This window comes from Equus caballus, chromosome 1, assembly GCF_041296265.1.
Source record: "Equus caballus isolate H_3958 breed thoroughbred chromosome 1, TB-T2T, whole genome shotgun sequence".
Taxonomy (NCBI): Eukaryota; Metazoa; Chordata; class Mammalia; order Perissodactyla; family Equidae; genus Equus; species Equus caballus.
In genome coordinates this window covers 11,182,872-11,210,165 of record NC_091684.1, presented here as the reverse complement: position 1 = coordinate 11,210,165, position 27,294 = coordinate 11,182,872, and the positions used below count along the sequence as shown (strand labels likewise).

The 27,294-nt window shown below is 49.7% G+C and overlaps 1 protein-coding gene across 11 annotated transcripts in view; it reads left to right on the top strand.

Moving 5' to 3' along the window:
- The first annotated feature begins 14,223 nt into the window (after window positions 1-14,223).
- Window positions 14,224-27,294, top strand: part of DMBT1 (deleted in malignant brain tumors 1) — a 55,187-nt gene continuing 42,116 nt past the window's right edge. For 5 of the 11 annotated variants that reach the window (XM_070276141.1, XM_070276121.1, XM_070276110.1 and 2 more), the window contains exons 1-2: window positions 14,480-14,587; window positions 23,145-23,198. In XM_070276141.1, coding sequence (XP_070132242.1) covers window positions 14,527-14,587; window positions 23,145-23,198 — 115 coding nt within the window. In that variant the 5' untranslated portion in view covers window positions 14,480-14,526. Of the gene's footprint in view, window positions 14,588-23,144; window positions 23,199-27,294 lie in introns of all 11 variants that reach the window. The other 6 variants (XM_070276118.1, XM_070276130.1, XM_070276104.1 and 3 more) reach the window with 6 other exon arrangements.

Genomic DNA, 27,294 nt, shown 5'->3' with positions numbered 1-27,294 from the left:
GGACGGCGCCTGCGCAGCTCAGCAGCTGCGTGAGGTGCTCCCCTCCACACAGTGCGCCTGCGTGTCCTCCCCTTCCCGTCGCCCGCGTCCCCAGCTGAACCTTCTGGCAGACAAGCACGTCTCTGCCCCGGCCTGCAGCAGCCTCGTCCGCGGGAGGCCTTTCCGAGGCAGAGCGACAGTGGAGGCAGGAGGGGTTGCATCCACTCCTTCGAATTTGGGCGCGTGGTTTGACCTCCCAAAGTTCTATTTTCTCATCTGTAAAATGGGGGGAAGGAGAAGGAGGACTGGATGTGGATGTTCGCTGAGGTCCGTGCTGGTTCCAGGGTCCCGTGACTAAGGGAACCTTGACCTGGTGCAGCAGTTTCCAAGCAGGAAGGGGTCTTGAAACCTCGAGGGAGACGGGCCTTCCTACGGGTTTAAGACTGGGGGTTCCTGCTCTCCTGATGGAAGACCAACCAATTTGCGTCTTTCATTTCCATTTCCCAGCCAAAAGGAAAGAGAAGTTGAACTAAACTAGAAAAGAAAAGAAAAGTAAAGTAAACCTTTGAGTAACCTGATGCTTAAGAAGCCTAATTAACTCCCCAAATCACCAGTAAAGGATTTTTCAACGTAGAGGACGGGTGCGGATGGATTCCTTTAAATAGCCGGTTCCCCTAGTGCCCGGACAAGTTGGGTTCCAGTCACACAATGTTGTTTGTGAAGCTTCAAGAGCAGTCCTGTTGTGTAAAGAAAAACTAATGTGGAATTTCTTCCGAGTATTGTGGGGCAATTTATCATCATTGCTTGTGACAAAGAAACAAATGTATTTTCCTTCCTAAAAACATTTATTTGGAAGGTGTATTTTACACAAATGTAAAAGGAGAGTTTATCTTCATTTCCCCCTTTTTAATGAAATGAAACATTTTATCCTTTTTTTGAAAAGTGGACGTTTTCTTCCATAATAAAATTAAAAACGACCAGGAAATTAAGTTTTGACCCCTTGTTGCAGCAATTTGTTGATGAGACCGTTTTAAATCTAAGCACAAATAACTCATGACTCACACTGTAGCTTATTTTAACTCACTCTGGCTGCTGTTCTGTCAGTAGACTAGAATGTTCTGAAGTGGTTGTCATCAGACGCTCACCGGATCTGGGCATTTGTCTCCCAGAAATGTCATGGTCTCCTCGACAGCAGCTGCAGGTCCAGCTGAAGCCCTAATCTGTGCTGAGTCCCGGCGGCCCCTCGAGCCCCTGCAAGGCTGGCTTCTGCAGAGCCACCTCGCTCGTAGCCGTCCCCCAGCACAACACGGACGGCCTGTGTGTCATCTTTACCTTTTAAATAAAAAATATTTATGTAAATAATAATCCAAAAACAATCGGTGATTTTCTAGTTATAAAAAGTGATATATAATATAGACAAAGATTCGAACTTATTTATATCGAGGCTCTGCCAGGGACCATCTCACAAATCTTTCACTATTATCCATCCAACTCTTATCTGTTCCCCAGATTCAAGCTTATAAAAGGTCTTTGGTTTCAACTGTCTTTCTTCTTAGAGCCCAGCGTCTTCTGAGGCCCTTAGTACCATCTCTAGCATTGGTTCTGACTCAGAGGTCTTAAAGGGGCCGAGTGGTTTTCATCGGATGTTTTCTGCGGTGCCAGTGACTTTTCTCTCCAGCTGGATTGTAAGTTCCTTCAGGTGGGAACTATTTTATCCTTCTGAGCAGCTTTCCAGTGCGTCGGGTGTACTGTGTTCAGTAACTACGTGTGTGCCTCCAGGCCTCCCAATACAGACGCGCTGTCATTTCTTGTTCTCTCGTCTGTCTTTATAAAACTCATCTCTCACCATTTTCCTCCTCAAAACCCTGCCAGCGCTCCCCGTTTCCCCATGAATTAAATACAGAGTCCCCCGTGAGCTATTTAAGACCCCACCTGCGGTCCGAACCAGCTTCCGCCATTCCCAATGACCCAATGACCGCTGCACCAGTCTGAATTTCCTGCCGGGTTTGCAGCCGGAGGCCACACTCAACATGGGTCTCTCTCAGTTCCCACAGCTGGGTGTGCGTCAAAATCACCTGGGAAGTTTAAACAGAAGAATCTCCAGGCTCAGCGCCAAGCTTAGTGTATCGGAGCCTCAGGGTGGGGGCCCTGGCTGTATGTTAAACTGGTGCCCCCTGCTGATGCCACACCACCCCGCGCAATTCAGGGCCTCTGATTTTGGAATCTCTCAGGAGCAGCCTCATCAGCCTTCTGCGTGTAGCTCTAGTGAGGAACAAAGCGGACATTTAATGACCCCTGAGCTGTGTGAGCTTCCGTGGTTCAGTGAAGGCAGCTTCCAGGGGCACCTGGAGGAGGCAGCTTCTGTCTCTCCATCCCCAGGGAGGGCCCTCCTCACCTTTGGGCCAAGGGCAATGGGAGGCAAAGTGATTCCTGGCTCAATCAGGAAGCCAACTTTGAACAGTCTGGTTCTCTTATCTCTGCTTACTTCGCAGATTTCTTTGCAGCTTGTTACGGGAAAAGCAGTGCGTTATCGACCCTGATATCAGTTTCCCCACATTAAACCCAGCATTTATGGGGTTAAAACCAAAACACTCATTCCCTGCTTATTCTCTGGCTTCCTGGCTCCAGAATCCACTATCCTCCATGGAGACAGACACCACTAAGGACAAGCACCTGGATTATCTCCTCCTGCAAAGAGATACGGGCTGGTGGGAAAGCTCCGACCAGCAAGGCCATATGCTCCCCCTCCCCTACCTGAAACCCCAAATAAAAACCCTTCCTTTTAGGTTTTCGGGGAGTTTGGGATTTCAGCGTTAGCTGCCCTCTCTCCTTGCTCAGCAATGTGCAAAAATAAAATTCCTACTTTCTTCCACCACACCCGGTGTCAGAGATTGGCTTGTTGCACAACAGGTGAGCAAACTCACTTCGGGTTCCATATCAGCAGTGCATTATCGAGGAGGTGAAAGGTGTAAACCATTAGCAACCCCAAGGAGGCCGCAGGTGGAACCGGAAGACCTTTGACTGGAGGGGTCAAGAGACTGGGTTCCAGACGGGGACGCTTGGGCAAAATACATGACATTTTTGGGCTCAATTTCCTCCTTGGAACATAAGGAGCGTTGATTAGGTGACCTCTAAATTCTCCTTTTGTGTTGGGAAGATATATCCGAAAACAGTCGTCCCTAATAAAATCTATTTGTCGATTCTAGCATGTGTGTTAAATTCCTGAAATTGGGAATTGTCTTGCAACTGAGACACGCTCTCAATGTGTTGTTTCTTCCTCCTTCCACTCTCAACGTGGTTATTAATCCAAATGCAAGACATACATAATCCACGACAAACTATAATCAAGGGCGTTCTGTGTGTGTATATATATTTTCATGTAGGGGACACAGCCTTTTTCATTCTGTTGAGTGTGCAGCTTCTCTTCTCCTTGCTTTCAGAGGAGAGAAGAGACAAAGCCGACAGGAGAATCGAGAGGGTAACAACATTAGTAGGAAAGCTACTCCCGGGTGGTGTGTTAGCCCAGGTAAGGGGACCAGATGTGGGGCTTGCTGTATGTGATGGGGGATTCTTGTATGTGTGTTTGCGTGGAAAAGTGACAGGCTCCTGGGAGTTCTGGGTGCTAGAAAATAGACTAGGATGGAAGATTTTAGGAAAGTCAAAGTCGAAATTCCTTCTGCCATGAATTGAAACGCGGCAGCCGCCTATCTCTGGGCTGCACAGGCCCGCATGGCATTCTGCATGACCCAGAAAGAGGAGCTGCTCTGCTGGAGCGGAGGCTGGTGGGGAGGAGGAAGGTGCAGGAGCAGAGCCCAGCCCCTCACCCTCCTTTCATCACAGCCTCAGCTCCTCAGGGATGTGGAATGTGGATTGAAAACTGCTGTCCTTCACCCAGATAATCCCTCCATGAGACTATGTGAGGGACATTGTTCTCAGGTCTTGAAAACAAGAAAAGTAATGCCTCTAAGAACAACAAATGGGTTCAATTTCATAGTGGTCTTGGTTCCTTTTTTGCTTTGGCTGCTAGGACGCTTAGAGCCACAATTCCAGTTGATCTCCAGTACCTAAGGTCCTCTAGTGGAGGGCGTTATGGTATTCCTCAAGTTTGTGTTGTAACTTACCCTGGCTTTGTTTCCCCAGCCTAGCAGTAGTTTTCCATTTACATGGTCTTGCTAGATGTTTCTTTCTTTGTTGTCACATTGTATGTGGTTTTGAAAACTGCATCAAATTGTTTTGGAGCAAGACAAGGTGCAAACAGGTTATGAGAAAAATATTGCATCCCATCATGGACTCTCAGCCAGGAAGAGCCGTCAGTATCAGCAGGGAGCTTTGGGATCTGAGCCAGGCAGCCACGGGTTTGCGTCCTGAGCCCTTCTCACGCTTTAACCATGACCTCGGGAGGAAGTGCTTCACCCAGTGAGCCTCGTTTTCTTCCCCTGTAAAGTGGCGACAGTAATGGCTGTGCTGCTACAACCGAGTCGCCCCTGAAGGGAAGTTGCCCTGCTGTCGGTACAGGGCTGAGTGTACGGCAGTTTCTACAATCGTCCTCGAGGGCTGTGTGAGAGCTTGCTGGGCGTGAAGCCCTAGGGGAATAGAAGCGGTGGTCCCTGATGCCACACGGAGGACCCACGATGATGGTGCATGAAATAATTAGGACCCAGCCCAACATGGCATGTGAGCTAGAGGAAGACCGAGGGTGCGTGGGGTGACCCCATGGGCTGGCTGTGGCCATCAGAGGGAGAAGATGTTGCGGAAGGAGGCAAGAGGGATTAATCCAGTTTGCAGAGATGGGTGCAGCCACGGCAGAGAAGGGAAGAGAACTCTGAGTGGGTCTCTTGTGGCTGAACGAGAAAGGGTTAAAGCCCGCCCCATGCCCTGGCCCTCTGGCATGAGGAAAGGGTGGACCGCTGGCCAGTCGGGAGCCCTCCGCACAGCCCGAGCTGCCAGTGTCTTGGGAGTGACCCCAGAGGTGGTGGAGGGCTTGGCTGCTCCACCCCAACCCTGGGCAAGAGCAGCTCCTCCCATCCTCCCACGAGGTTGGCTCTCTTGGCCTGGGGCCAGCTCCCCGCTGGGCTGGACCCCCTGGTGCTAATCTCTCGGCCTGATCAAAAGCACCCTTTAAGGTGATGAAAAAACGTGTTCATCTGATTATATCCACACAAACGGTAGGTCAAGCGTCTCCTGCGGAACATAGTGCATGTGTGCACGCGCGCACGCGCACACACACACACACACACACATACACACACACGTGCACTGGCTCCCAGGGCCCCGTGTTGTAACAAGGAAGAAGGAAATCTGAGCAAAACATTTCTCGCTCAAGGAACTAGCTGGAGAGTCAGCGACAGCTTTGTGGAGGCCATCAATCGCGGTTTCCCCCTTCACTGGTCATGCACAAGAAGTCCATTATGGGTGCACTGCTCTTAAACTCTGGTGACACCAGTGGCACTTTTGTTTTCTTTGGTTTGGCTGAGTGTTGCGTGCTTGTCATTGCCCCGTATGCGTTTATGACTCCTCCTTTGTTCCAGTTTCCTGTGAGTTATAGTATTTGTTGTGGTTTTCAACACCACCCATCCAGGCCACAACCAGGACTCCTTGGTGGTTGTTGATGAGCAAAGCAGTGGATCTGAACCACTTCCGTAAACCCCATGTGAACCAGCTCTCCAGACTGGAGGGGCCATGGGGACGCCTTCCAGGTCCCCAGGGCCACACCTGCCACCTGGGCTCACTTGGGGACTATAGCAGGCTCTTCGGCCAATGTGGGCAACAGTTGACCCCCCTTATGGAATAAAAAGCTTTCCTTCTGGGTGACGGGTGTCCTTCGGGCTGCTCCACTTGGCCCACTTTGCCTGGAGTTTGGAACCACTGCCTTCGTCCTCGGAGTCAGAACGAGGGGCTGGGCAGAGGTGGCGTCTCCAAGACTGGGGAGTGGTGGCTTGGGCCTGCCAAGAGCTGGCTCCCCTCCTGTGTTTCCTCCAGTCCTGAGGTACAGTGAAGTGTGACAATCCACAGCACCGGGAGGGTAGGACTGGGTTTGAATCCGGATCAATTACAACATTTCTCTCCAGCATCACCCATTCCTGTGACGACCTCACTGCTTTTCTCTCTGCTCTGTTTTCCCCTCCTGCTCTGGTGTTGTTTCAGTGACTTGAAAGCCCCTGTTCCTTGTTGAGGGTGAGAGAGAAAGGTGGGCAGAGAGTTCTAGACCCTGAGGAGAAAGGAAGCACGGTGCAGCTGAGGAGAGAAGGGATGGCCAGCCAGGCTGGAGGCCAGTGAGCGGGGCCAGATGTGCACAGGGAATGGTCTTTGGCGAGGTGACCACATCATATCATCTCAGCCAGGACACTGGTGTAGGTGGAAGGGTGTTGCAGCAGTCATGGCCCTGGGAGAAGAAGTGGGGCTGTCCCAGGACAACTGGACACATGGTCCCTCCTCAGAGGCTCTGCTGTGGAGCGTGGTCTTTATGGGTAGGACTCTGGGATTGCTGCTGGAGGCTGTCAGCAGGAGAACAACGGGATCTGTTCAGCGTTTTTAAAGCTCGCTCTAGCTCTGTGTGGATAAAGAGTGGAGGGGGGCAAGGGGCTTCGGGGCCAGGCCAGGCTTGGGTGGGGAAATGGCCCTGGGGCTGAGCAGTGGAGAGAAGTGCCCCTTCAAGCCATGGCCCTGGCCCCTCTTAGCTGGGGATGCCCCCGTTGGTCTCTGCCACTAACACCCAGCTGCTGGCTCATGGACGTGCCACTAGGGTGAAGATGGACCGGCCTGTGGCAGAACGAGAACACAAGGCCCCTTTTCAGGAAGGACTGTCCTTGAATCTGAACTCATGTCACTCCCACCTCTTTTTGTTTAAATGTCCCTTAGTTTATGAAATGGTGGTGATGAAAACTGGGCTTTAAAAACATCTTTATTCACCAAATAAAAGATGGCAGCCTAGTGTCACTCCCCCAAATAAGCTTTATCTGAAAATCGATGGGTCTGTAAAACCAAATGTTTGGACGCAAGAGGTCCACGTCACGCCCGAAGTGTGGAGTCCAGCAGAGCCTCTCGGTTCTCAGAGCCCTTCTGCCCAGTGACTGTCCCTCTATTCCCCATGGCCACACCCTGGACCTTAGAAACTTCCAGAACCTCAGCCTGATTGTTGCTGCCAGAGCCCACTCTCAGCTCGGAGCCCCCACCCTTTCCCCTCCTTGTTGCCTCCACGCGCATGGTGACAGATCCAGACCTCATTTCCCTGGAGCCTCTGTCCCCACCGCCCTGGTTTACAGTCACCCCCACCCCCAGCTTCACTTCTCTCCTTTCATCACGCCCATGCCGCTCTGTTTCACCCGGCTTCCAGAGCCCCCCGGAACCCCCCGACAGTCCCTCCACCCTACCCCGGGTGGAGGGGACACCACAGGCCAGTGGGCCTGGGCCCCTCTTACTTGTGACCCAATCTCAGCCACCGCTGGCTGCTTGCTAGTCCTTCAACGTATCCTTTGTCAGGGCCCGTCTCCCATCCCCTCCAGGGCTAAATCGACAGGGCGTGCAGGTTAAGGTTTGGTGCAGGTGGAAACGACCAGCAGGCGGTTAGAAGACTGAGGGGGAAGCAGGAGCTGCGCAGAGAGATTGGGTCAGTGTCAAGGTCCATGAAGCCGTGGGGGTAGACGGAGTGCGTCAGCAGGAGGACGAGAAGTGGGCTGTGGCGGAGCCCAGGAAAGCACCCAGTGTCCCCCATGCCCACCCTTCCTCCTGGGTTCCCTGTCTTGTGTGGTGGCTCCTCCAGTTGGAGGCCCAAAGAACTGGTCCTTCTAGGCTCCTCCGTCTCCTTTGTTCCTACTCCCCCGACGTCCAGACGTCCCCAGCTTACCTTCCTGCCCTCAGTTACTGTCATCTCTGAAATCTCCTTCCCCACTCTTGCTGGCTTGGCTTCTCTCCTGCAGAGCAGTGCTGGCCCTCAAGGATCTGTGTGTCCCCGGATGGGGAAGTGGGCCCCACATGTAGGCTGTGCTCCTTGCAGGTCCGTTTAGCGCAGACATCCTCTGTGCTGAGTGAGCCTCAGGGAAACCTGGAGGGCGTGTTAAAACTCACATTGCAGGGACCCACTCCGCAGCCTCAGGTTTTGCAGTTCTGACAAGTTCTCCGGTGATGCTGATGCTGGTGGTCCAGGGACCACACTTTGAGAACCACTGGTTTAGCGCATCAAATGACCGGATGAACCTGAGCCCGTACTCAAGGCATGGTCTGGTCCATCCAGAGGGAAGTGGGTCCTTCCTCACTCAGGGTCCCGGGCAGCAATAAAGTCACCCTTAGATCCGTTCACTTTTGGTGGCACCTTATTCCCCTGGACTCCTATTAGGTGTCTGGTCAATTCTGACCCCGCAGTTGTGTTTACACGTGCTCAGTGAAAACCACCCCCGCCCCCACCATCCAGGACTGGGGCAGTTGACTTCAGTAGGTATTTACTTAATGCCACGTGCCTACTGGTGGCATTTTGGTTTCTGCTCATCCCTCCCTCCATGCTGTTTCCCAGTCATGGGCGAAGGCGGGGATGAGAGGCTGTCCTACAGATCTGGACGCCCTCTGGGTACACACTGACCCCTCGTCAGCCCTCTTTGGACCACAAGACTTCTCCTAAAGTCACTGAGCTCCAGTCTCTTAATTTAGCAAGAAGACCACCAAACGCCACCCTTCTGAAGCAACTTGAACTGAACACGAACAATTATGAAAGGAACCGAACCGGCTGTGGCCGGTTCCCCGTGCTCTGGTTGGAGGAGGCCTGGGGCAGTGTCCTGTGTCTCTTACATACCAGGGCCCAGCGTCTGGGATTTGGAAGGGCAGGCATGACGACAAGCATTAGAGGTGCCCAGAACAGTTCTTTACCAGAGACATCCCAAGAAAGGACAGTGACAGGCTCCATTGTCTTGATAAGGGTTTCTTTTGGACACCATCCAGTTTCCTTGTTCACATTCTCTGCTCCCCAAGCAAACTGCTGGTGTATAATTTGCTTTCTCAAGCAGACTCATTCTGGAGCCAAAGAACACTCCTGCTGTAAATGAGTGAATTGGCCTCTTGACTTACCAATTAGTGTCTTGTGAGCATAATTAGTGTAACGCACTTCCTAGGACCTGATTGCCCTGGGGTGAATTGGACAGGAAAAGGCTGTCACTCCATGACCCCCATCCTCACTTGAGGCTACTCCCTCTGTCCCCCGCCCTGTGCTGCCGTCACTTTGCCGTTGACCTTTGCTCTCGGAGGTCCCTGCTCAGTTACAACACTGCCCCGGCCTCATCTCCCTCCCCCACCTGAGAGGCAGTGCAGAGGCCCTCACTAACCTCATGTGCCTTAATGGGAAGGTGTCATAAATCACTCGGGAGGATGGTGTGTGCTGGTGATGGAGAAAGGACTCCTGGGTGTCTGAGGGTGAGGAGAGAGGGAGAGGAGCAGAGCAGAGAGGGGCTGGGGAACCCCAGCTCCGATCTTTCATCTCCCCTTGGCTGCAAACAACTCTGGGCCGCAGGCGGCCTGTCTGACTTCCACCTGCTTTGGTCCAGATCTAGTGTTGGTTTGAACAGTTCTCCCTTCACTCTGTCAGGGACAGGCTGCTAAGCATCTTTTGTAGGGCGTACGTCAAAAAAAATTCTTCACTGTTCTGATGACCTCAGTGCCAGTTTTCCTTCTCTACCCCTTCCTTTAGATGCTTCTGATTAGCAAGACATCCTTTGGTGGAGGGCGCTCAAACCCAAGGCCCACCAGTTGAATGCAAACATAGTCTTTTGGAGGGAAGGGGAAGACTTAGGGTCTGGTGGAGAAACACCAGGCTTTGGAGGCAGACTTCGGTTCAAGCTCTGGCTCTGCTACTTTCTAGCTGTGTGACTTTGAGTAAGTTACATACCCTCTCTGAGCCTCAGATTCCTCATTCCTGAAGCACTTCCTAAGTTAATGTGATGTTTTGACCACTCTATCCAAAGCAGCCCTCCCAACCACGGAAACTCTCTATTCTAGCTTCTTGTTCGTTTCCTTCATAATTCTTATCACACTCTGAAATGCTTCTCCCCACGTATCTACTTCTTGTCTGCTGTCTGTGTGTCTCTGGTTTGTAAACTCACGAGGGCGGGATGGCGTCTGGCTGCTTGGGCTTCAGCCCCACTGCGTGGAACAGCACCCGGCACATCGCAGGTGCTCAGCATGTATCTGCTGAGGGAACAGATGAATGAAGAGCATCGTCCTCAGCATGTGCTTGGCACCTGGTTACTGCAGAACTCACTGGAACTGTCTGTGCAGAGGCCTGCTCCTCGTCTTCAGACCTGCTCACACTCATCCAGTCACTTTCGTCTGCAAGTATTTCTTGAGCACCTACCATGAGCTAAGCATTGTACTAGATTCTGGGATACAGCAGTGAACAAAATAGATGCAAATACTGGCCTTGTAGAGCTTGCATTTTTGTGGGGGCGGACAGGCAAAAGAATAAAGGGAAACAGAAGGAGGCCGGATGGTGAGAAGCACTTTGGAGAATGATGGACAAGCCAGGGGCTAGGGAGTGCTGGGGAGGGATGGTCCAGAAAGGCTGCACCGAGGAGATGATACATCACAAAAAATCTGAAGGGGAGGGACCGAACTTGCAGATTTCTGGGGGAAATCTCCCAGGCAGAGGAAACAACACGCGCAAGGCCCTGAGGCTGGTCTATTGCTGGAGTGGGCTGGGAGAGAGGCCATGGGGGCTGAGTGTGTGGGGCCTTGTAAACCATGGTGAGGGCGTTCAGTGTTACTCTGAGACAGATGAGAGGACCGTGATCAGAATTCTGTTTTGCAAGGGTCATTAGAGTGCTGTGTCTGTTGCGGGAAGGTTTGCAGTTGGACTGCACCTGATGATTAGCGAGCTGTGTCAGCCCCCCTGCTCTCCATCCTTCTGATGGGAGGCAGTTTCAGCTGTGAGTGCTGTCCTGGACACTGGGTGACTCGGTGTGTCACTTCCCCTCTCTGGACCTCAGTGTCCCCAGCTTGAGGCTGCATGTTGGTGACCCTGCAGAGCAGAAGCAGGGGGTTGCTCTTGACGCCCACCTTCAACAGCCAATGCCTGCTGAGCGCCTGTGAAGAGAGACAAGCAGCAGGAAATGACGAGACTCAGCTTGGTCCTCAAATCATGGCGGGGCTGGGGTGGAGGTGGTGGTGGTGGGGGGGGTCCCTGTAAGCTGGCTGGGCAGTCAGGCTCTGAGGGCAAAGCCGAGTGGCATTGTGAGCATCATGTACACAGAGCCTAAAGGGTTGTTACAGTGGTAACAAGTAATGTGTGCTAATCAACGAGGGTCAGAGCAGATTTTGGGGGTCAACCCGACACCTGAAGAGGAGCTGTGGTCACACAGACTTCTGGGACCCAGTGCCCCGAAGGAAACGGTGATGCCTGGAGAGGCCGCAGCCCCCCGACCCTTCCCACCGAGGCTCCCAGTCCTCTCTCTCGCCCCCTCAGCTCAATGCCCTGATCTATCCCAGGTCCCGGGCTCCGGGGCTCAGAGACCAGAGACACCGCAGTGGTGGAGGCCTGTGTTGCTCAGCCTCCCAGGGTGGCAGGCAGGGCTCTTGGCTGTGGGCAGAGCCAACGTCTGGAAACAGGGGTGAGACGAGCTAAGTCGAGGGCATTTGCCTGCTCTGGGGAGTCTGCCTGGGATACCAGCTCAACATCGGGGCAGAGCCCCTGGCGACCCCAGGAGCCTCGCTGGGCCTCTCCGTTCCCCGTTCTGCACAGGTGGGGCTGGCCTCCATCAGGGAATTCTCAGCTCTGCCACAGGCTGCCCTCAGGGGATGCTGGGGGCATGGGGGGAGCCAGAGGATGATGGGGACAGAAAGGAGGAAGAGCTGGCTGAGCAGGCAGGGGACCCCCGGCCACAATCAGAGGGGCTCCGCTGACCTTTGATGTTTGGTGCTTCCTGGTGAATTTCAGTTTAAGAAAGGGTTCTGGCTGCTTAAAACAAAGCCACGTGCAACCCTGTATGAGTTTCTCCCCAGTGAAGGCTGTGCCTCCGGGGCCGAGATCCAGCGCAGGGCTCTGCCTCCTGGAGTTTGCAAGAGCTGGTGGTCAGCAGGGCCTTCAGAAATGCGGCCAAGCCTAGGCGCCTTAACAGGCTTTTCCTTCTTCCCCTTGTTCTGAATGGCAGTTTTTTGTTAGTCAATGGAGCTCTGGAGCTCTGGTCTTCCACCCAGACGTGCTGTTGACACAGATGCTTCTAGCCAGTGGGCCAGGGAAAGGTGGGTCCTCTGAGAGGGAGCAGATGCTGCTGGGTGGGATGGGGGTCCCGCAGAGCCCACCTCTCCACAGGATGAAGACCTCTCTGAACAGGGCCTTGTCAACCACACAAGGGCACTGGGACAAGGTTGAGTTTCGGGTGATGAAGGACGCACACGTGGTGGCAGGCGGCCCTCGGCCCCATTGTGTCCGTCCCACATGTCCAGGACCCGCACCTCCTTCCTGCTTCTCTGACATCACCCATTTTCCCACCTGGAATGCCTCTCAGGAGGCTTTGAAATGACAGCTGGGTTCTTTCCACTTCCTTCCTCCTGGTGTCTTCTGAACAAAACGCTCACAAGCCCTTGTGTTAGGATCTTTGCTGCTGACCACAGTGGGAAGACCAGGTCACCAAAATGACAAAAGTGGAGAAGCTGTGCCCTTGGGAGGTCTCCCCGAGGTCTCCAGAAGGATGTTCCTGGGCTGAGCTGAGCGGAGCTGTCGGTGGGGCTTGACCCGCGGTCTCCTGGCAGGCAGGCTCCCTGCCTCCCTCCTTGCGCAGCCCTGGAAAGTCGCTCCTCGATCCTCATCCGGGCTTCCCACTGCGATACCCGGTAACTCCTGCTTATATTTCAAGGCTCTGTTTAGGTGTCACCTTCTCTGGCAACCTGCGTGTGCCATCTGATTTAGATGCTTTTTCTGTATGTTCCCACAGCAACTTGGATTAATACTTAGTACCCCCTGTCGTGATTGTCATCATGCAGGTTTGTCTCAAGACTCGGCAGGGTGCTTCCTAGGGTGAAGGACACTTTTTACCCTCTTCTTCCTGGCAGGTATTTAGTATTCTTACCCCTACTTTTCCCTGCTGTGCCCAAGGCAGACATTACTAATCTATCATGGCACTCTTTTTGATGATCCCAGGTCAGCTTCATAATCATTCTGAGCCCAGCACTGCAGGAACCAAACAATCACAACCCCCCATAAGAGGAATCAGTGTGTGCTCTGTCCTAGGCACTCCCCAGCAGACGGGTATCCCTGTCCTCTTGTCCCCTGATACTTATCAGTCGTTGGACTGACAGTAGGAGACTGAAAACAATGGGGCTCTCCTGCGGAAACGTGCCTGATCTCACCAAGGGGAGAAGAGCAACATGGGAACAACAGAAAGACTTGTAGGATTGAAAAAGAAATCCAAGGTTGCATGTAGCTTTCATCTGGATGAAGACAGTTGCAGATGTCCAGCCCTAAATCCTGGTTGGTGGCTGAGACAAGGCCTGGGTTCATGCCATCCTTCCAGAATGAAGCACCAGGAGACTACGGGTTAATAGCCCATGGCAAGGAAGCCCAGGTGTCATCTGTTGCCTGGGTGTCTCAGCTGAGAGGCCAGACACCTCGCTCATCCAGGCCAGGACAACAGAGGCAAGTCCTGCAGAGCCGTATGCTTCTAACCACAAGTTACCAACCACCGAGAGCAGCTGGATAAAGGGAAAGGACAGGCAACCTTCTTGGTAGATTGTGGGGGGTTTGCCAGAGTCTGGTGATAGAGACAGGGGTCCCAAAGGGCAAAGTGATATCTACAGAACAAACCCAAGGAGAGGGCTTGTGTGCAAGGTAGGAGGAGGTCGGGGGCAGGATTTGTGGCTTTGCCAAGCTCCCAGTGTCATACAATGTGAATGCTTCGGGCAAGAAATCAGAGCCTGTGAAATGGTTGGAGGTGGTTCGGTTTGAGGTCACGTGTTTCTCAGCTCCTGTGCTATGGAAGTAGTGTGAGTTCCAGAAGATGGGGCCAAAGTTAGAACAGGCCCATGGAACCCATGGCCTTCTCCCTCATGGCTTCTACTCTCCAGTCATGCCTGCACTAATGCCATCCTCGTTTCTCCAAGGCCAGGGGCCAACGAGAGCATGCCCTGCCAGGACAAGTCATTCCACAGAGATGCCGTTCCCCTTGGCACCATGTCCTGTATTTGCTCAGCAGCCCACATCCTGCTCTGCCCCCAACCTTGGGGCTGATTTCCCACAAGGTAATTCAAATTCTCCAACATTAAAATCAAGCCAGTATTCAGGGAGCACTTGTGAGTCTTCGAGGTTCACCTAGAAGGAAGCTGGAAATTGTATCACTAATGGCAGTGCTTTTGCTGTTGGGGACTAGCCAGATGGTTCATAAGACAACCATTCAAACACACCTAAGCTGTTCCCACAGATTAGCCATCAATTGTTAGCAAGATCTCTCACTTCCTTTATATTGATTTATGGCAGCAATGGAAATATACCACCTCACCCAGAGAACACGCCTCCTTCCAGCTAGGAAACTATAAATGTCAAGGTGTTTTTACTCAGATTGAGAAGAACCCAGCAAAATGGGGATCTCCACAGACATCCTTGAAATTTGTCTTTTGTTGGGTCAAGTTCTATCTACAGGTACTATGTCTAATTATTATATTCATTAATTTCAGATCATGTCTAATTGTTCCTTGGTTCTAGACATTCTATTCCAAGGGGGGTTTTGCATCAAGAAGAGGCAATTCTTTGCTGATAATTGTAATTGCAAGGATTTACAAGGAATGGCTCTTTTTTATTTTGTTTCTGGCTGAGAAGTACAACAGGTGTAGTTAGAAAAAGCCAATCATTATGTCAGTGTTGTCAGTGAGTCACTCAACTAAAGAAATGATTGATTGGTCTTAGAAAAATTCTTGAAGTTAAAGGAAAGTTTGTGTATATTATTATGAGGCTCTAAAACTTTGCCATAATTGGTTAAGCGCATAGTTTGCGTACTGTAAAAATGAGCAGGAAAGAGCCCCAGTAAATGCTCATTATGTGACTTTTTTCTGCAGGTGTGTCTGGCTTGATAATTAATATTTACTGACGAAAATCAGGTCAAGTAGCTGATCACAGACAAGACCATAAGAGTTCCAAGTCTGCGTCTGTCACTCGCTGCTTTAGACAAACCATTTGGAGCTCAGTAACTCAACCATGTCCTTGTGTTCCTAGAGTGTCAAGGGATAAAATGTACATGAAAGAGCCATAGGCTAATCAGTGCGACTGTTGAATCTCAGTGTCTTTTACCGAGATACCAAATGAACAGGACGATTGGCCAGTGGGCCTAGGTCTCTCTCTATCTCTGTCTGATTTTCTGTCTCTCATCTGTCTGGCCTCCAGCATCTCTTTCCCTCCTTCCCTTCCTCCCCGTCTCTCTCCCTCTGTCCCTCCTTTTTTCTTCCTTCCCCTCCTTCTTTCTCTCCCTCCCTCCCTCCCTCCTTTCCTTTATTCATCTCTTCCCTCCTTCTTCTCTTCCACTCACCCAAACCTTTTCTTTGGTGTCATCTTTTGCTACATTCACGAATTCTGGAAGACAGGGTGGAAGTATCCTAATTTCCAGATAACTTTCAGACCTCTCACTCCGACCCCCAGGCTTCTTTGTAGGGGAAGCTCTGAAGATAAAAGTTTGTTTGGGAAATTGCTTTCATGGAAGCAGCACGCCAAACCCAACCCTCGCGGCCCTGGTGATGGGGAGCAGGCCTGCACTGTGTGTTAGGCGTGTGCATCATGGTGACACCAGGGGGCCAGCTGGCAGATGTCGCCCACCTTCCTTCCTTGTCAGGAGGATGTCAGCGGGTACAGGCTGGGCGGTCTGGGGGCTGGAGATTGTGTCTCCATCAAAATATTTGACAACGAGAGGCAGTGTTCTTGGCTCCAGCTTTAGAAAGTTAGTCCCTGGCCTTGCACTGGCTCTAGGTGACCTGGGATTCCTGTCAGTCCCTAAAGCACAGGGACTGCCCCGTCCTCGTCTGCAAAGGGGCTCAAGGCAACGGTGCCTGTGTTGAGGGACCTTGAGGTTTCACTGTGATGCTCTGTGCGTGCACATGCACAGACACGCACACACACGCACGTGTGCCTGAATGTGCCGTGTGGAGGTGGGAATCAGCCCTGTGCAAAGTGCTTCGTGGGTATTGGGTACTCAGCCCGACGCGGGCCTACAGTCTCTTGTCTAGATCTGCTAACAACCCAGAGTTAGGTATCATTATTTCCACATTGCAGATGAGGAAACTGAGGCTCAGAAGGTTACGTGCCTTGTCCAAGGTCAGCAGCTGGTGAGCAGCTGGGCCAGGACTTGAAGCTGGAGGTCGGCTGGCATTCGGGAGCAGTTACGGCCTTTAACCCTCGCTGTTCCTTGCAGAGAGCCGAGGGGATGAACTGTGGCGTTTAGCTCAGCACTGGAGCCCGGGGAGCTTCGTGCTGGGAGAACCGCGGCAGCAGGCACGCTTCTCAGCTCTGGTCTCTGCACAGACTCTTCAGAAAAGTCAGTGCGCCCAGGCCTGTGCGGGGCGGGCGGGGCGGTGGAACTCCTGCTGCTCCTAGCTGTGTCTTCGGCTCTGCCGCTTATCAGCTCTGGGGCCTCTGCAAGCCTCAGTTTACTCGTTTGTAAAATGGGCTTGTGTTCCAACCTCATAGGGTCGTGTAGAAATGAGGTCACCCAGGCAGCGTCTGGCACATAGTGGGTGCCCACCAACAGGCCATTGTTCCTCTTCTAGGCACTTTCCCGATGTCTTATCCTAACACAACTTCCTAAATGCAAACTGGTATCTTGGATTAGACCCTGGAACAGAAAAAGGAAAAACTGGTGAAATCAAACAAAGCCTGGGGTTTAGTTAGTGGGAATGTACCAGTATTGGTTTGGTAGTCGTGACAAATGCCCCACGGTAATGTGAGACATTAACATTCGGGGAAACTGGGGAGGGGTATTCGGGGACTCTCTGAGGTTTAGTACTCACTCTGCAAGTTATAACTATAAAGTTATTCTAAAAGAGTTTCTAACTTGACTTCCCTCGGTCCAGTTTCTTCAAGGCCAATGTTTTGCAAGATGAGAAAGTAATAATTGCTTACAAACGAATTCCTAGCATACTGGTCATCCTCAACATTACCCTTCCCACAGTTTATCAGGGGTTTTGGCCATGACTAGTGCCTTAAAATAAAGGAGAAAATCTAATGGAGGGACTTGGGCAGTGTGAGAACGTCTTTACTGGGGTGACATTTGGATTGAGGGCGCGCCTCTGATTCCCTTAAGTGACGGGTCCACACAGACTTCTGATCTCTCCTTGAACTGCTCGTTATTGCGCAAACTCCCCCCGCGTTACGTAAGTCAGTCGCTAGGTGCGGAATGGCAGGGAGGAGGAGAAAGGCGGTGGAGCAGACTCGGGTTCAGGCCCTGCGCGCAGCCTGGCACCCTGCCCCGAGGCCCCACCCGCCCGTCTTCTGCGGCCGCGGCTCTCTCCACACCCTGCCGTGCACACCCGCCTGGGATCATTCCCCCCGTGTCCCATGCTGCTCTCCACCCTGGGGTTTTATTGGTTCTGCCTGTTTCCCGGGACACCTTGCAGCTCACTATCTTGCAGCACACAGCAACCTCAGGTGCTCCAAACCTCGCCTCTGGCCGTGGGAACTGTGCGCACTGCGCCCTCTGCCTGGAGCTCAGTCTTCGCCTCCCCCCACTTCACCTGGCTAAATCCGGCTGCTGTTTTTATCTTTTTTGTGCTTTTGGGTGAGGAAGATTGGCCCTGAGCTAACATCCGTTGCCAATCTTCCTCTTTTTTTTCTCCCCAAAGCCCCAGTACATAGTTGTATATCCCAGTCATAGATCATTCTAGCTCTTCTATGTGGAATGCTGCCTCAGCATGGTTCGGTGAGCACCGTGTAGGTCCACGCACAGGATCCTAACCGGTGAACCCAGGGCAGGCTGCTGAAGAGGAGCCCAAGAACTTAACCACTCAGCCAAAGGCCAGCCCCCAGCTGCTATTGTTAAATACCAGGGATACTGATCCATCCAGGAATTTGTCCCTGACGTATATTCTCAACACACACACAGACACACACATACACAGACACATCCATACACACAGAGACACACACAAATACACACAGACACACACATAGTGTCATAATTCCTTAACACAGCACCTTAACTCCTGCACCAAACTGTCTGTGGATTTTTCTAGCGATCCTGCTGTGCTGGGCGTGCCTGGAGGGCAGGGACCATGACTTGCTCACTCAATACCCAGTACAACACCTTGCATGGCTAAGAGCCTAACAGGGGCCCTGGCTCACACTGAATTTAATGCAGCAGCCTGAACCCCCCAGTGCCCCCCTTCCAGGGCAGGAGAGAGGGTGTGAGCCCTCCCCGGTGCCGTGTGACATTTCCATCTATGATGGACCAGGTATGGGACTGTGGTCCCATAAGATTAGCACCATAGAACCCAGGTGTGCAGTAGGCTATACCATCCAGGTGTGTGTACGTCCACTCGATGATGTTCACACCCAGACAAAATCCCCTAACCTGGCATTTCTCTGGACGTATCCCTGCCGTTAGGTGACGTGCGGCAGTGTATAGTTTATGGGGAGGTAAACACATTATCAGGAACAATGTCAACCACATCCTCTCCATCACTGCATGTCATTATTCCAAAATGGTTTGCTTTTTTGACAAGTTGAAATGGAATCTCCTTGTTTTAACTTGAATTTGGGAGCCCGCGTGGTGGAGCTGCGTCCCACAGCTGCTGTGGGGTCAGCGCACCTGACCTCAGATGTGAGCCTCATTACTTAGTGACTGTGTGACCTTTGACAAGTTGTCCCACCCCTCTAACCTTTGGGTTTCTCGTCCATAAAATAGATGTGAGTAATAATTCTACCATAAAGCATTTTATGAAGATTAAATAAGACAGGACCGGTCAAGCACTTGGCTCAAAGCCTGGAAAGTGGTAATTAATCAAAAATACCGGTTCCTCCCCCCACCTTCTCCTCTCTCCCTCCTCTTCTCGCTCTCTGCTTTCTCTACCACTAGCTTCCTTCTCTTTCTTTATCTTCTGGTTCCCTTTCCCCTTATTCTTTTCCTTGAGCCTACAAGCAACATTCCTCCCCACCCTGAAAGAATCTGCCTCCTACACCACCCCCAACGCCACCTCCCACCTTCAGCTTCAAACCACGCTGTCACTGCACGGTTAGCGGAGGAAAGGTAGGAGCTGGAGAAAAATGCAGAGAAAATCCAAACACCCGCCCTCCTATCACGTGAGACTGCCGTTGTTCAACTATGTGTTTCTTTCAAGTTATATGTACGTGAGTGGTATCATTAAATATACAGTTTTCCTCTAATTTATCTTTATATTCTGAACATTTTAGCATGCCATTCACAATTTTTGGATATTGAAGTTGTCTCAGGTTTTCTTCTTTTTTTTTAAAAAAATTTCACTTTATTGAGATATAATCAGCAAAATCGTAAGCTGTTTAAAGCATACGTCATGGTGATTTGAGATACGTACACACTGTGCTGTAAGTACACATCCCAGTAATTAACACATGCAGCACCTCACATATTTATCTGTTTTTAATGCGAACGTTTAAGTTCTGCTCTCTTAGCACATTTCAATTGTCCAGTACAATGTTGTCGAGCACAGTCACCGTGTTTTGCGCTAGATCCCGAGAGCTTATTCACCTCATTGCTGGAAGTTGGTGTCCTTAGACCAACCTCTCCCCATTTCCTCCACCCCGTTTCAGGTTCTTTCTATATGGAGGTTACCGTGAAGACCATCCCTGCCCGTGCATCTTTGCTCACATTCTAGAAATTATTTCCTTTCGCTAGATTCTTAGAAGTGGAATTACTGAGTTAAAGAGTTGATCATTTTTAAGGCTTTTAAAATACACTGATAAATGATTTTCCAGAAACGTGCCAGTTCTTTCCATTCTCAGTAAAAAACAAGAGTGGCAATTTTCTACACCTTCTCCAGTTCCTAATATTATTGTTCAAAAATCTTGGCTGAATTGCTGGATGAAAAATGGCACCCAGTTATTTTAATTTGCATTTCTTTGCTTATAATGAGAGTGAACATCTTAAGCCACTTATATTCCTTTTCCTTGTCTGTTCAATTTGTTCCTTTGTCTTTTCAATTGTCTGTTTGTATCCTTTGTCCCATTTGTTTGAAAGGTTAGTGTCTTCCTTGTTGATTTATGTAAACTCTCTCTATAATTTGGATATTAGTACTTTGCTCATTATATTGATGACAAGTATTTTCCCAGTTTGTTGTTTGCCTTTTAATTTGGATTTTGAATTTTTCCACATAAATATTTTATATTTTCACGAAATTAAATTTATTGCTGTTTTCCTTAGTGGATTTTAACTCTAGAAACTTCTTATAGAAACTGGATAAACATTTAACTAGTTTTTTTTATTTCTGTGTGTTTAAAAAAGATATCTAATTCTTTGTTTCTGAAAATTATTTTGCTTTCTGGTGTGATGTAAATATCTAAAAATTTATTTCTATATTTTAATTTTTACAGCTTTATTTGTAATATTTTGAGGCTAATACTAACTTTTTGAATGGTGACTACTGTAAAATCTTTTTTTTTTTTTTTTGCTGTGAGGAAGATTGGTCCTGAGCTAACATCTGTTGCCAGTCTTCCTCTTTTTGCTTGAGGAAGATTGTCGCTGAGCTAACATCCGTGCCCATCTTCCTCTATTTTGGATGTGGGATGTCGCCACAGCCTGGCTTGATGAGCGTTGATAGGTCTGTGCCTGGGATCTGAATCTGCAAACCTGGGGCCACTGAAGTGGAGTGTGCTGAAATTAACCATTATGCCACTGGGCCAGCCCCTAAAATCACTTTTTAAAGAAGCAACCAATCAAAGAAAAGCTTTGCAATGGGAATTATATTAAAGCTGTGAATTTGTTTAGGGCGACTGACATTTCCATATTCAGTCCTTCCGTCCAGACACCTGGTTCATCTCCTCATCTGCCAGGAGGCGGCCAGGAAGCTTTGTATAGAGTTGGTATTTTTATTCCTGTTAGAATATTTTGAAGGAGAGCTTCATCCACAGTGTCTCTGCTTCCTCAGAGCCTGTGTTAACCCACATCTTCCCCTCTGCCGGCTCCCATCTGGTGTGATGCCAGGACCTCACATGGGGTCCCCTGCTGGACTCCTGGACACCCCTCACTGGAGCCCTTCATCCACTGTCCTCTACCTGCTGACTCGGATGACTCACCCACTGGAGCGAATTTCCCCAGGACAGTGGGGCGTCACGTGATCTCGCTGTCCCCTGCCGGGTGGAGTCGGGCACCCAGTAGGTGCTCAGGAACGGGCGGAAGGAGCTGTTCCTTCCCGCTCTCTCGGAACTGCTGTTACTTTTCCTGTACACGGGCTGCGGGACAGCAGTTTTCACACTTTAGTTTGTATCAGAATCGTCTGGAGCGCTTGTGAAAACACACATTGTCGGCACCACCTCCTGAGTTCCTGACTTGTGTCCGTGGAAGGCCTAAAAATGGGCCTTTTCCACAAGTTCCCAGGTGTGGGCTGGCGCTGCTGGGCATGGAAGCCGCTTTGAGAACCGTTGCTCTAAAGGAGCTCCTTTCTTATGTGACTGGGACAGGCTGTTGGCCGCTTACTCAAAATGTCGTTTAAAATGAGGAACCATAAAGTATGATACATACGCGTTGTTTTAACTTAAAACGTCAGCGTGCTGTGACTCGCCGACGTGTGGCCGGCGGCTCTATCTCAGTGGGGTCTTCAGTAGGTCTGCAATGTCTTTCTCGCACAAACCACACGATTTTGCGTATCTCTAATTTCTAATTTCAGTTTCTCTAAAGTGGAGCATGAAGTGAAAGACGCTTGCAAAGAAGTGTGAGCGCAGAAGTTCCCCTATTTGTTTTACGTCTTTCTTCTACTTTTTGCTGTCTCACTCACCTGAGTTCTTTTTAACATCTTGATTTTATTTCCAAAGCATTAGGCCTTACTTTCATAGAAAAGTGTCTTTCTTCTTGTACCCATATTTCATCAATTTAATATTTTATTTAATTTAAAGCCAAGTACAACTGGTGTAAACAGGTTTGGGACTCATATCTGCCTCCAGTTGATCACACAGCTTAGTTGGTTGGAGCAGAAGTTGCTGAGCACGTTAGAAATTAGCCTACGAGCCCCAGGATTCAGGGGTTTACAGAGAGGATGGAGAGCCCTGGTCCATCTGGCCAGGGGCATACGTAAAGGTCAGTCAAGAGAACTTCCTGTCTGCTGCCACCTCTGGGATGCCTCTCATCCAGTGTAGGCAGACATTGCTAATAAAAATGCAATACAGGGGCCAGCCCGGTGGCAGAGTGCTTAAGTTCACATGCTGTGCTTTGGTGGCCTGGGATTCACAGGTTCGGATCCCGGGCGTGGACCTACATACTGCTCATCAAGCCCTGCTGTGGCAGTGTCCCACATACAAAATAGAGGAAGGTTGCCGTAGATATTAGCTCCGTGATAATCTTCCTCAAGCAAAAAGAGAAAGATTGGCAACAGATGTTAGCTCAGAGCCAATCTTCCTCATCAAAAAATAAAAATAAAAAATAATAATAAAATAAAATTTAAAAAATACTTGAAAAAATGCAATACACTCAATTAAATTTGAATTTCAGATAAAAATGTTGTTTTCTTAAGTATATCACACATAATATTTGCAATATATTTATAGTGAAGAAGTAGTCATTCATCTGAAATTCAAATTTAACTGCGTGTTCTGAATTTTATCTGGCAACCATACTTTCAACCCGTTTTTCCTGACACGTCTCTACCTTCTTCCAAGCCTAGATGAAACCTCCTCTCCCCTCTGGGCCCCTCCTGCCCACAAGTGCTCGCTCCGAGAGTCCTCCTCTCCCTTTTCTCTGGGCTCCTCGGAGGTGGGTGACCAAGTCCAGTGCTGAGTGGCTCTGAGCTCTGGAGGACTGAGCCTTCCCCCTGTGGCGGGTCCCTTCTTCTGCCGGACTCTGAGTGCAGCGCCTGCCATGTGGTCAGAGATGGGTCCATATTTGCTGCAAGAGTTACTTAATGAGGGACAGGCCCAGCGAACGCTCCAAGGTGCAGTGTGAGGAGCCCCTCCTTTGTTCAAATCAGCAGGGGGTCAGATTCCTGCTTGTTTTCAGAGGAGCTCTCATTTGGCTTCTTTTTCTTTGTATTTTCAGTAACAGTGGGAAACACCATGGGAACCACTTCCAGGGAGACACAGACGCCAACTGGTAACTAAACTCTGGGACTGGGAGGTTGTGGGACCCAAGGCCACCCCCAAGGACTCAGGAGGGGCTGCTGCAGAGTATCCTCTGGGTTTTGGATATAGGACAGGAAGGACCTCCTCTGACGGGGTCCACCTGGGCCCTCAGCCCCTTCCTTATGAAAGTCCATGCTGACCAGAAGACAGGTCCGGGGCCTCCATGCCAGCCTCTGCCCAGCCACATGTCTTTCCTAAGATCTCTGCCCCCGAGGCTGCCCCACTGACTCAACGTTGAGTGCTCATCAGAATCAGCTAGGGCATTTGTTTGAATGCAAGTCCTTGGAATTCTCCTCATCCCCCTCCAGAGACGCTGATTGGGAGGGCTGAGGTGGGGCTCAGGAATCTGCATTTTCACATAACTGAGAATAAGGACGCTCTGTAGACCACACATTGACCACCCGAGCTGCCTGGCCCCGGACTGAATGCAGGTTTCATGTTTGTGATGTAACTATGGAAGCACGACTTTGCCAAGAGTTTCCAAAGGAAGTGACAGAAGATATGTGCATATATTTTAAGAGCTACTTGCTGTTACTTATTTTTTCTTAATGCCTATATTTGCCTCAATGTCAACTGAATTTACGTTTTTCACATTTTCCCAAATGGTTCTTGGCTACATTGTAGCTCAGACTTGTCGATAGAAAGGCTTTTCCACAAGTACATTGCTAACCTTGACATGCCTTTCACAATGGCCTTGATCTCCTTGTCACCTCATTTGGCAGAACCAGTCCTCCCAGGACGCTTCTAAGCAGGAGAGACCACAGCATGGGCTCGCTCTGTGCTGTTTCAGGGGATCACGTTCCCTGCCTTCAGGGACTTAGGGTCTAAGGGAAAGACAGACACTAATCAGCTGATCACTCAGTTACAATCAGAGCTGTGATCAGTGCTGGAGCCGTTGATCAGCCATCAGAGAGAGCAGTCCCGAGAACGTCACAGGTGAACTGAGGTCCAGAGCCGGTGTGGGAGTGAGCCAGACAGAGCAGGAAGGAAGAGTGTTTCTCTGGGAGTCACTGTCGCTGCTGGAGTCTTAGTGAAGGCCGCCAGGTGACTTCCCATTGAAAACCGAATTTAGCGAGTTTATGGAAAGTAGATTAGCGTGGACCACCTGCCTTGCAAGGACTACAAGGAGTGGCTGGTAGCAGGCAGCGGCTGTGACAAAACGCAGCACTGGATGATAGGTAACAGCATGGACAGTAGAGTTGGGGTCTGGGTGTCCTTGGGCTACCTTTATAGTGTCTGTGCCTCAGTGTCCTCAGGTGTAAGTGAGGATGGGGTTGGGGGAAGGATTAAATGAGACCTTGCATATAAATAGCAAGACATGGGATTCTCTTCACCAGCCACGAAGATGCAATAACTCTTCAGTAGACATTTGCTTCAGTTCCAGAGCACTTTCCAGAGCGCTGTTGGAGTCACTACATGATCTTCTTAGGCTTCTCTTCCAGAACAACTGGAGTGGCCCATCTAGTAAATATTGGTTAGGTTGATGATACTCTGCTTTTGCTTTTTTTTTTTTTTTTTTTTGGAGGAAGATTAGCCTTGAGCTAACATCTGCCAATCTTGCTCTTTTTTTTGAGGAAGGCTGGCCCTGAGCTAACATCCGTGCCCATCTTCCTCTACTTTATATGTGGGATGCCTGCCACAGCATGCTGTGCCATGCAGTGCCGCACCCGGGATCTGAACCGGCAAAGCCCAGGCTGCTGAGAAGCAGAACGTGCAAACATAACGGCTGTGCCACTGGGCCAGCCCCACTCTGCTTTTTTTTTAATGCAAAGCTCTTCAGTCTTACCCCAATAGAGCCCTAAGGTGCACCATGTCCAAATGTGCACAATAGGTGCTTTGGGAGATTTGGGGCAATGGCTGAGTCCAGATGGAAAGGTGCCAGCTCCCCTGGAAAGGGACTAGGTCTTTGTGGAGTACCTTGAGAGATCTCTTGTGGCTTTTCCTAGTTGGTCCCTCTGACAGCTTGACTCTCTTGGACACTGATCCCCAGTGCCAGAGAAGAGTCTCTTTCCATTTTCTGGAAAACAAACAAGTGGAAGCTTCTTTCTCCAGGTGATTTACCCCCATTCCCCAAATGGCAGCCAGTGTCATCTACAACTATGTGGTTGATTATTGGAAGAGTGCAAGTGGGTCTCACTAAATCTGTGCAAAAGAGTTTATTCTGAATGCATGGACATAGCACAACCGGAGACAATTTCAATGTTCTGTTTAGTGTTATGGATGAGTATTGTCAAGACCCAGGAGCTCAAAGCTTCTGAATCTGATGCAGATTCTGACACTGACTTCCCTGTGACTAAGCAAGATGCCTGGAGCCTGTCAGTGGGAGTCGCATGGTGTCATCTGTACTGTGTTCAAATAGCAGAGTTTTGAATGGAGGACTCTCTCAGGCCTGTCTGTCAGCTTGTCCTTGAATCTGGGAGCGGGGATGGTGTATCAGAAATGAGGAGGGGGTGTTTTGGTGCAGATGTTTCCAGTTTTGTGGCCTCTATGGAAAGAATATCCTGGCTGTCTGTTTCTGTTATGAATTGCTTCTTCATGTTCAGGGTGTGTAGTCACCTGGCCTCCATGGCCCTCTTATGGCCATCAACAGCGTGGAGCAGGGCAGCTGGAAGAGTCCATTGTGGACCCCACGTTCAGGGTGCAGAGACAGGGGATGGAGTTCTCTGACAGCCAGTACCCCACTGGCCTGTGGTTCCGTGAGAGAAATTCAGGTCTCTGACCGCTGACTGCTGATCCTGGCTGGCCTTGCATTTCAATAGTAGCTGAGAAGTTTCTCAGATGCCTTAGCCCTCCCTGTGTGAGGAAGCAAGAAACAAAGGATTATGAAAGCAACCTTCCTAGAAATTCCCGTAAGAATTTAAACATAGCAGATCTCTTTGCATTAAGGAGATTGCCCTACATGAGCATCATAAAAGATGAAAGTGAACCATTGCACGTCCCTTAGCAAAATGCGGTGGTCCACATTCATGCTGCCAAATATCATGGATGAGATCCTTTGCATTGAGGTGGGTGAGAGCACTACGTTTTATTTCTGCACTTAGAATTATATTACTGATTCCTTGATTCTTAGATCTGAGGAAATTCATCTGAGATATTGTCATCTGAAGCTTCGTAGTGTGAGATTTCAGGTGTACAGTCAATTTCACCATTATCATCAGCATCCAGGGTGCTGCTCTCTGTCGCTTTGCATTCCTCTTCTGCTTCACTAACTATTGTGAAACATCTTGCTTCATCAATTTTCTTCTCTCTGCCATTGTGAACAGACAATGAAAAATTCTGAATTCCTAACTGCATTCATGACAGCTAAAAGCACACTATAATGACAATTTCTCCAGCCTTTAAAAAAATACCTTCTTGAAAGGTAATGCAATATTTTGGGCATTGAAGAATGATGGTTTATTTCACCATTTCATATTCCTTCTATGCGATGCCCCCATTCTTCCATATTCTTATCATATTTTTTTTAATAATAGTAATTGATGAATTAATAACAGATGAGTTATTTCCTTGAATGACGAAGTAGAAGCACGTTTCAAGATACAGGAAAATGAGATCACTGAGAACTCATAATGTATCTTGGATTTACACAAGGATCCAATGAATCCATATAGTGACTGTAAGATAGAATGAGTTTCATTCCAGTTTTTAATGAATAAATATTCTTTTTTTTTTTTTAGAGTAGGTGTTTTTAAAGATTTTATTTTTTTCCTTTTTCTCCCCAAAGTCCCCCGTACATAGTTGTATGTTCTTAGTTGTGGGTCCTTCTAGTTGTGGCATGTGGGACGCTGCCTCAGCGTGGCTTGATGAGCAGTGCCATGTCTGCACCCAGGATTCAAACCGACGAAACGCTGGGCTGCCTGCAGCAGAGCACGCGAACTTAACCACTCGACCACGGGGCTGGCCCCTGAATAAATATTCTTTTTGAACTTTGTAAGACCTTTCAAAATATGTAAAAGTCATGAACTATCAATCTTCACAAATATAGTTAGAGCTGCTTAAAAAAAGAAACTCAAAAACTAAAATTGAGTCTGACAGACATGACAGAACACTGAGGGTTAACCTGAAGA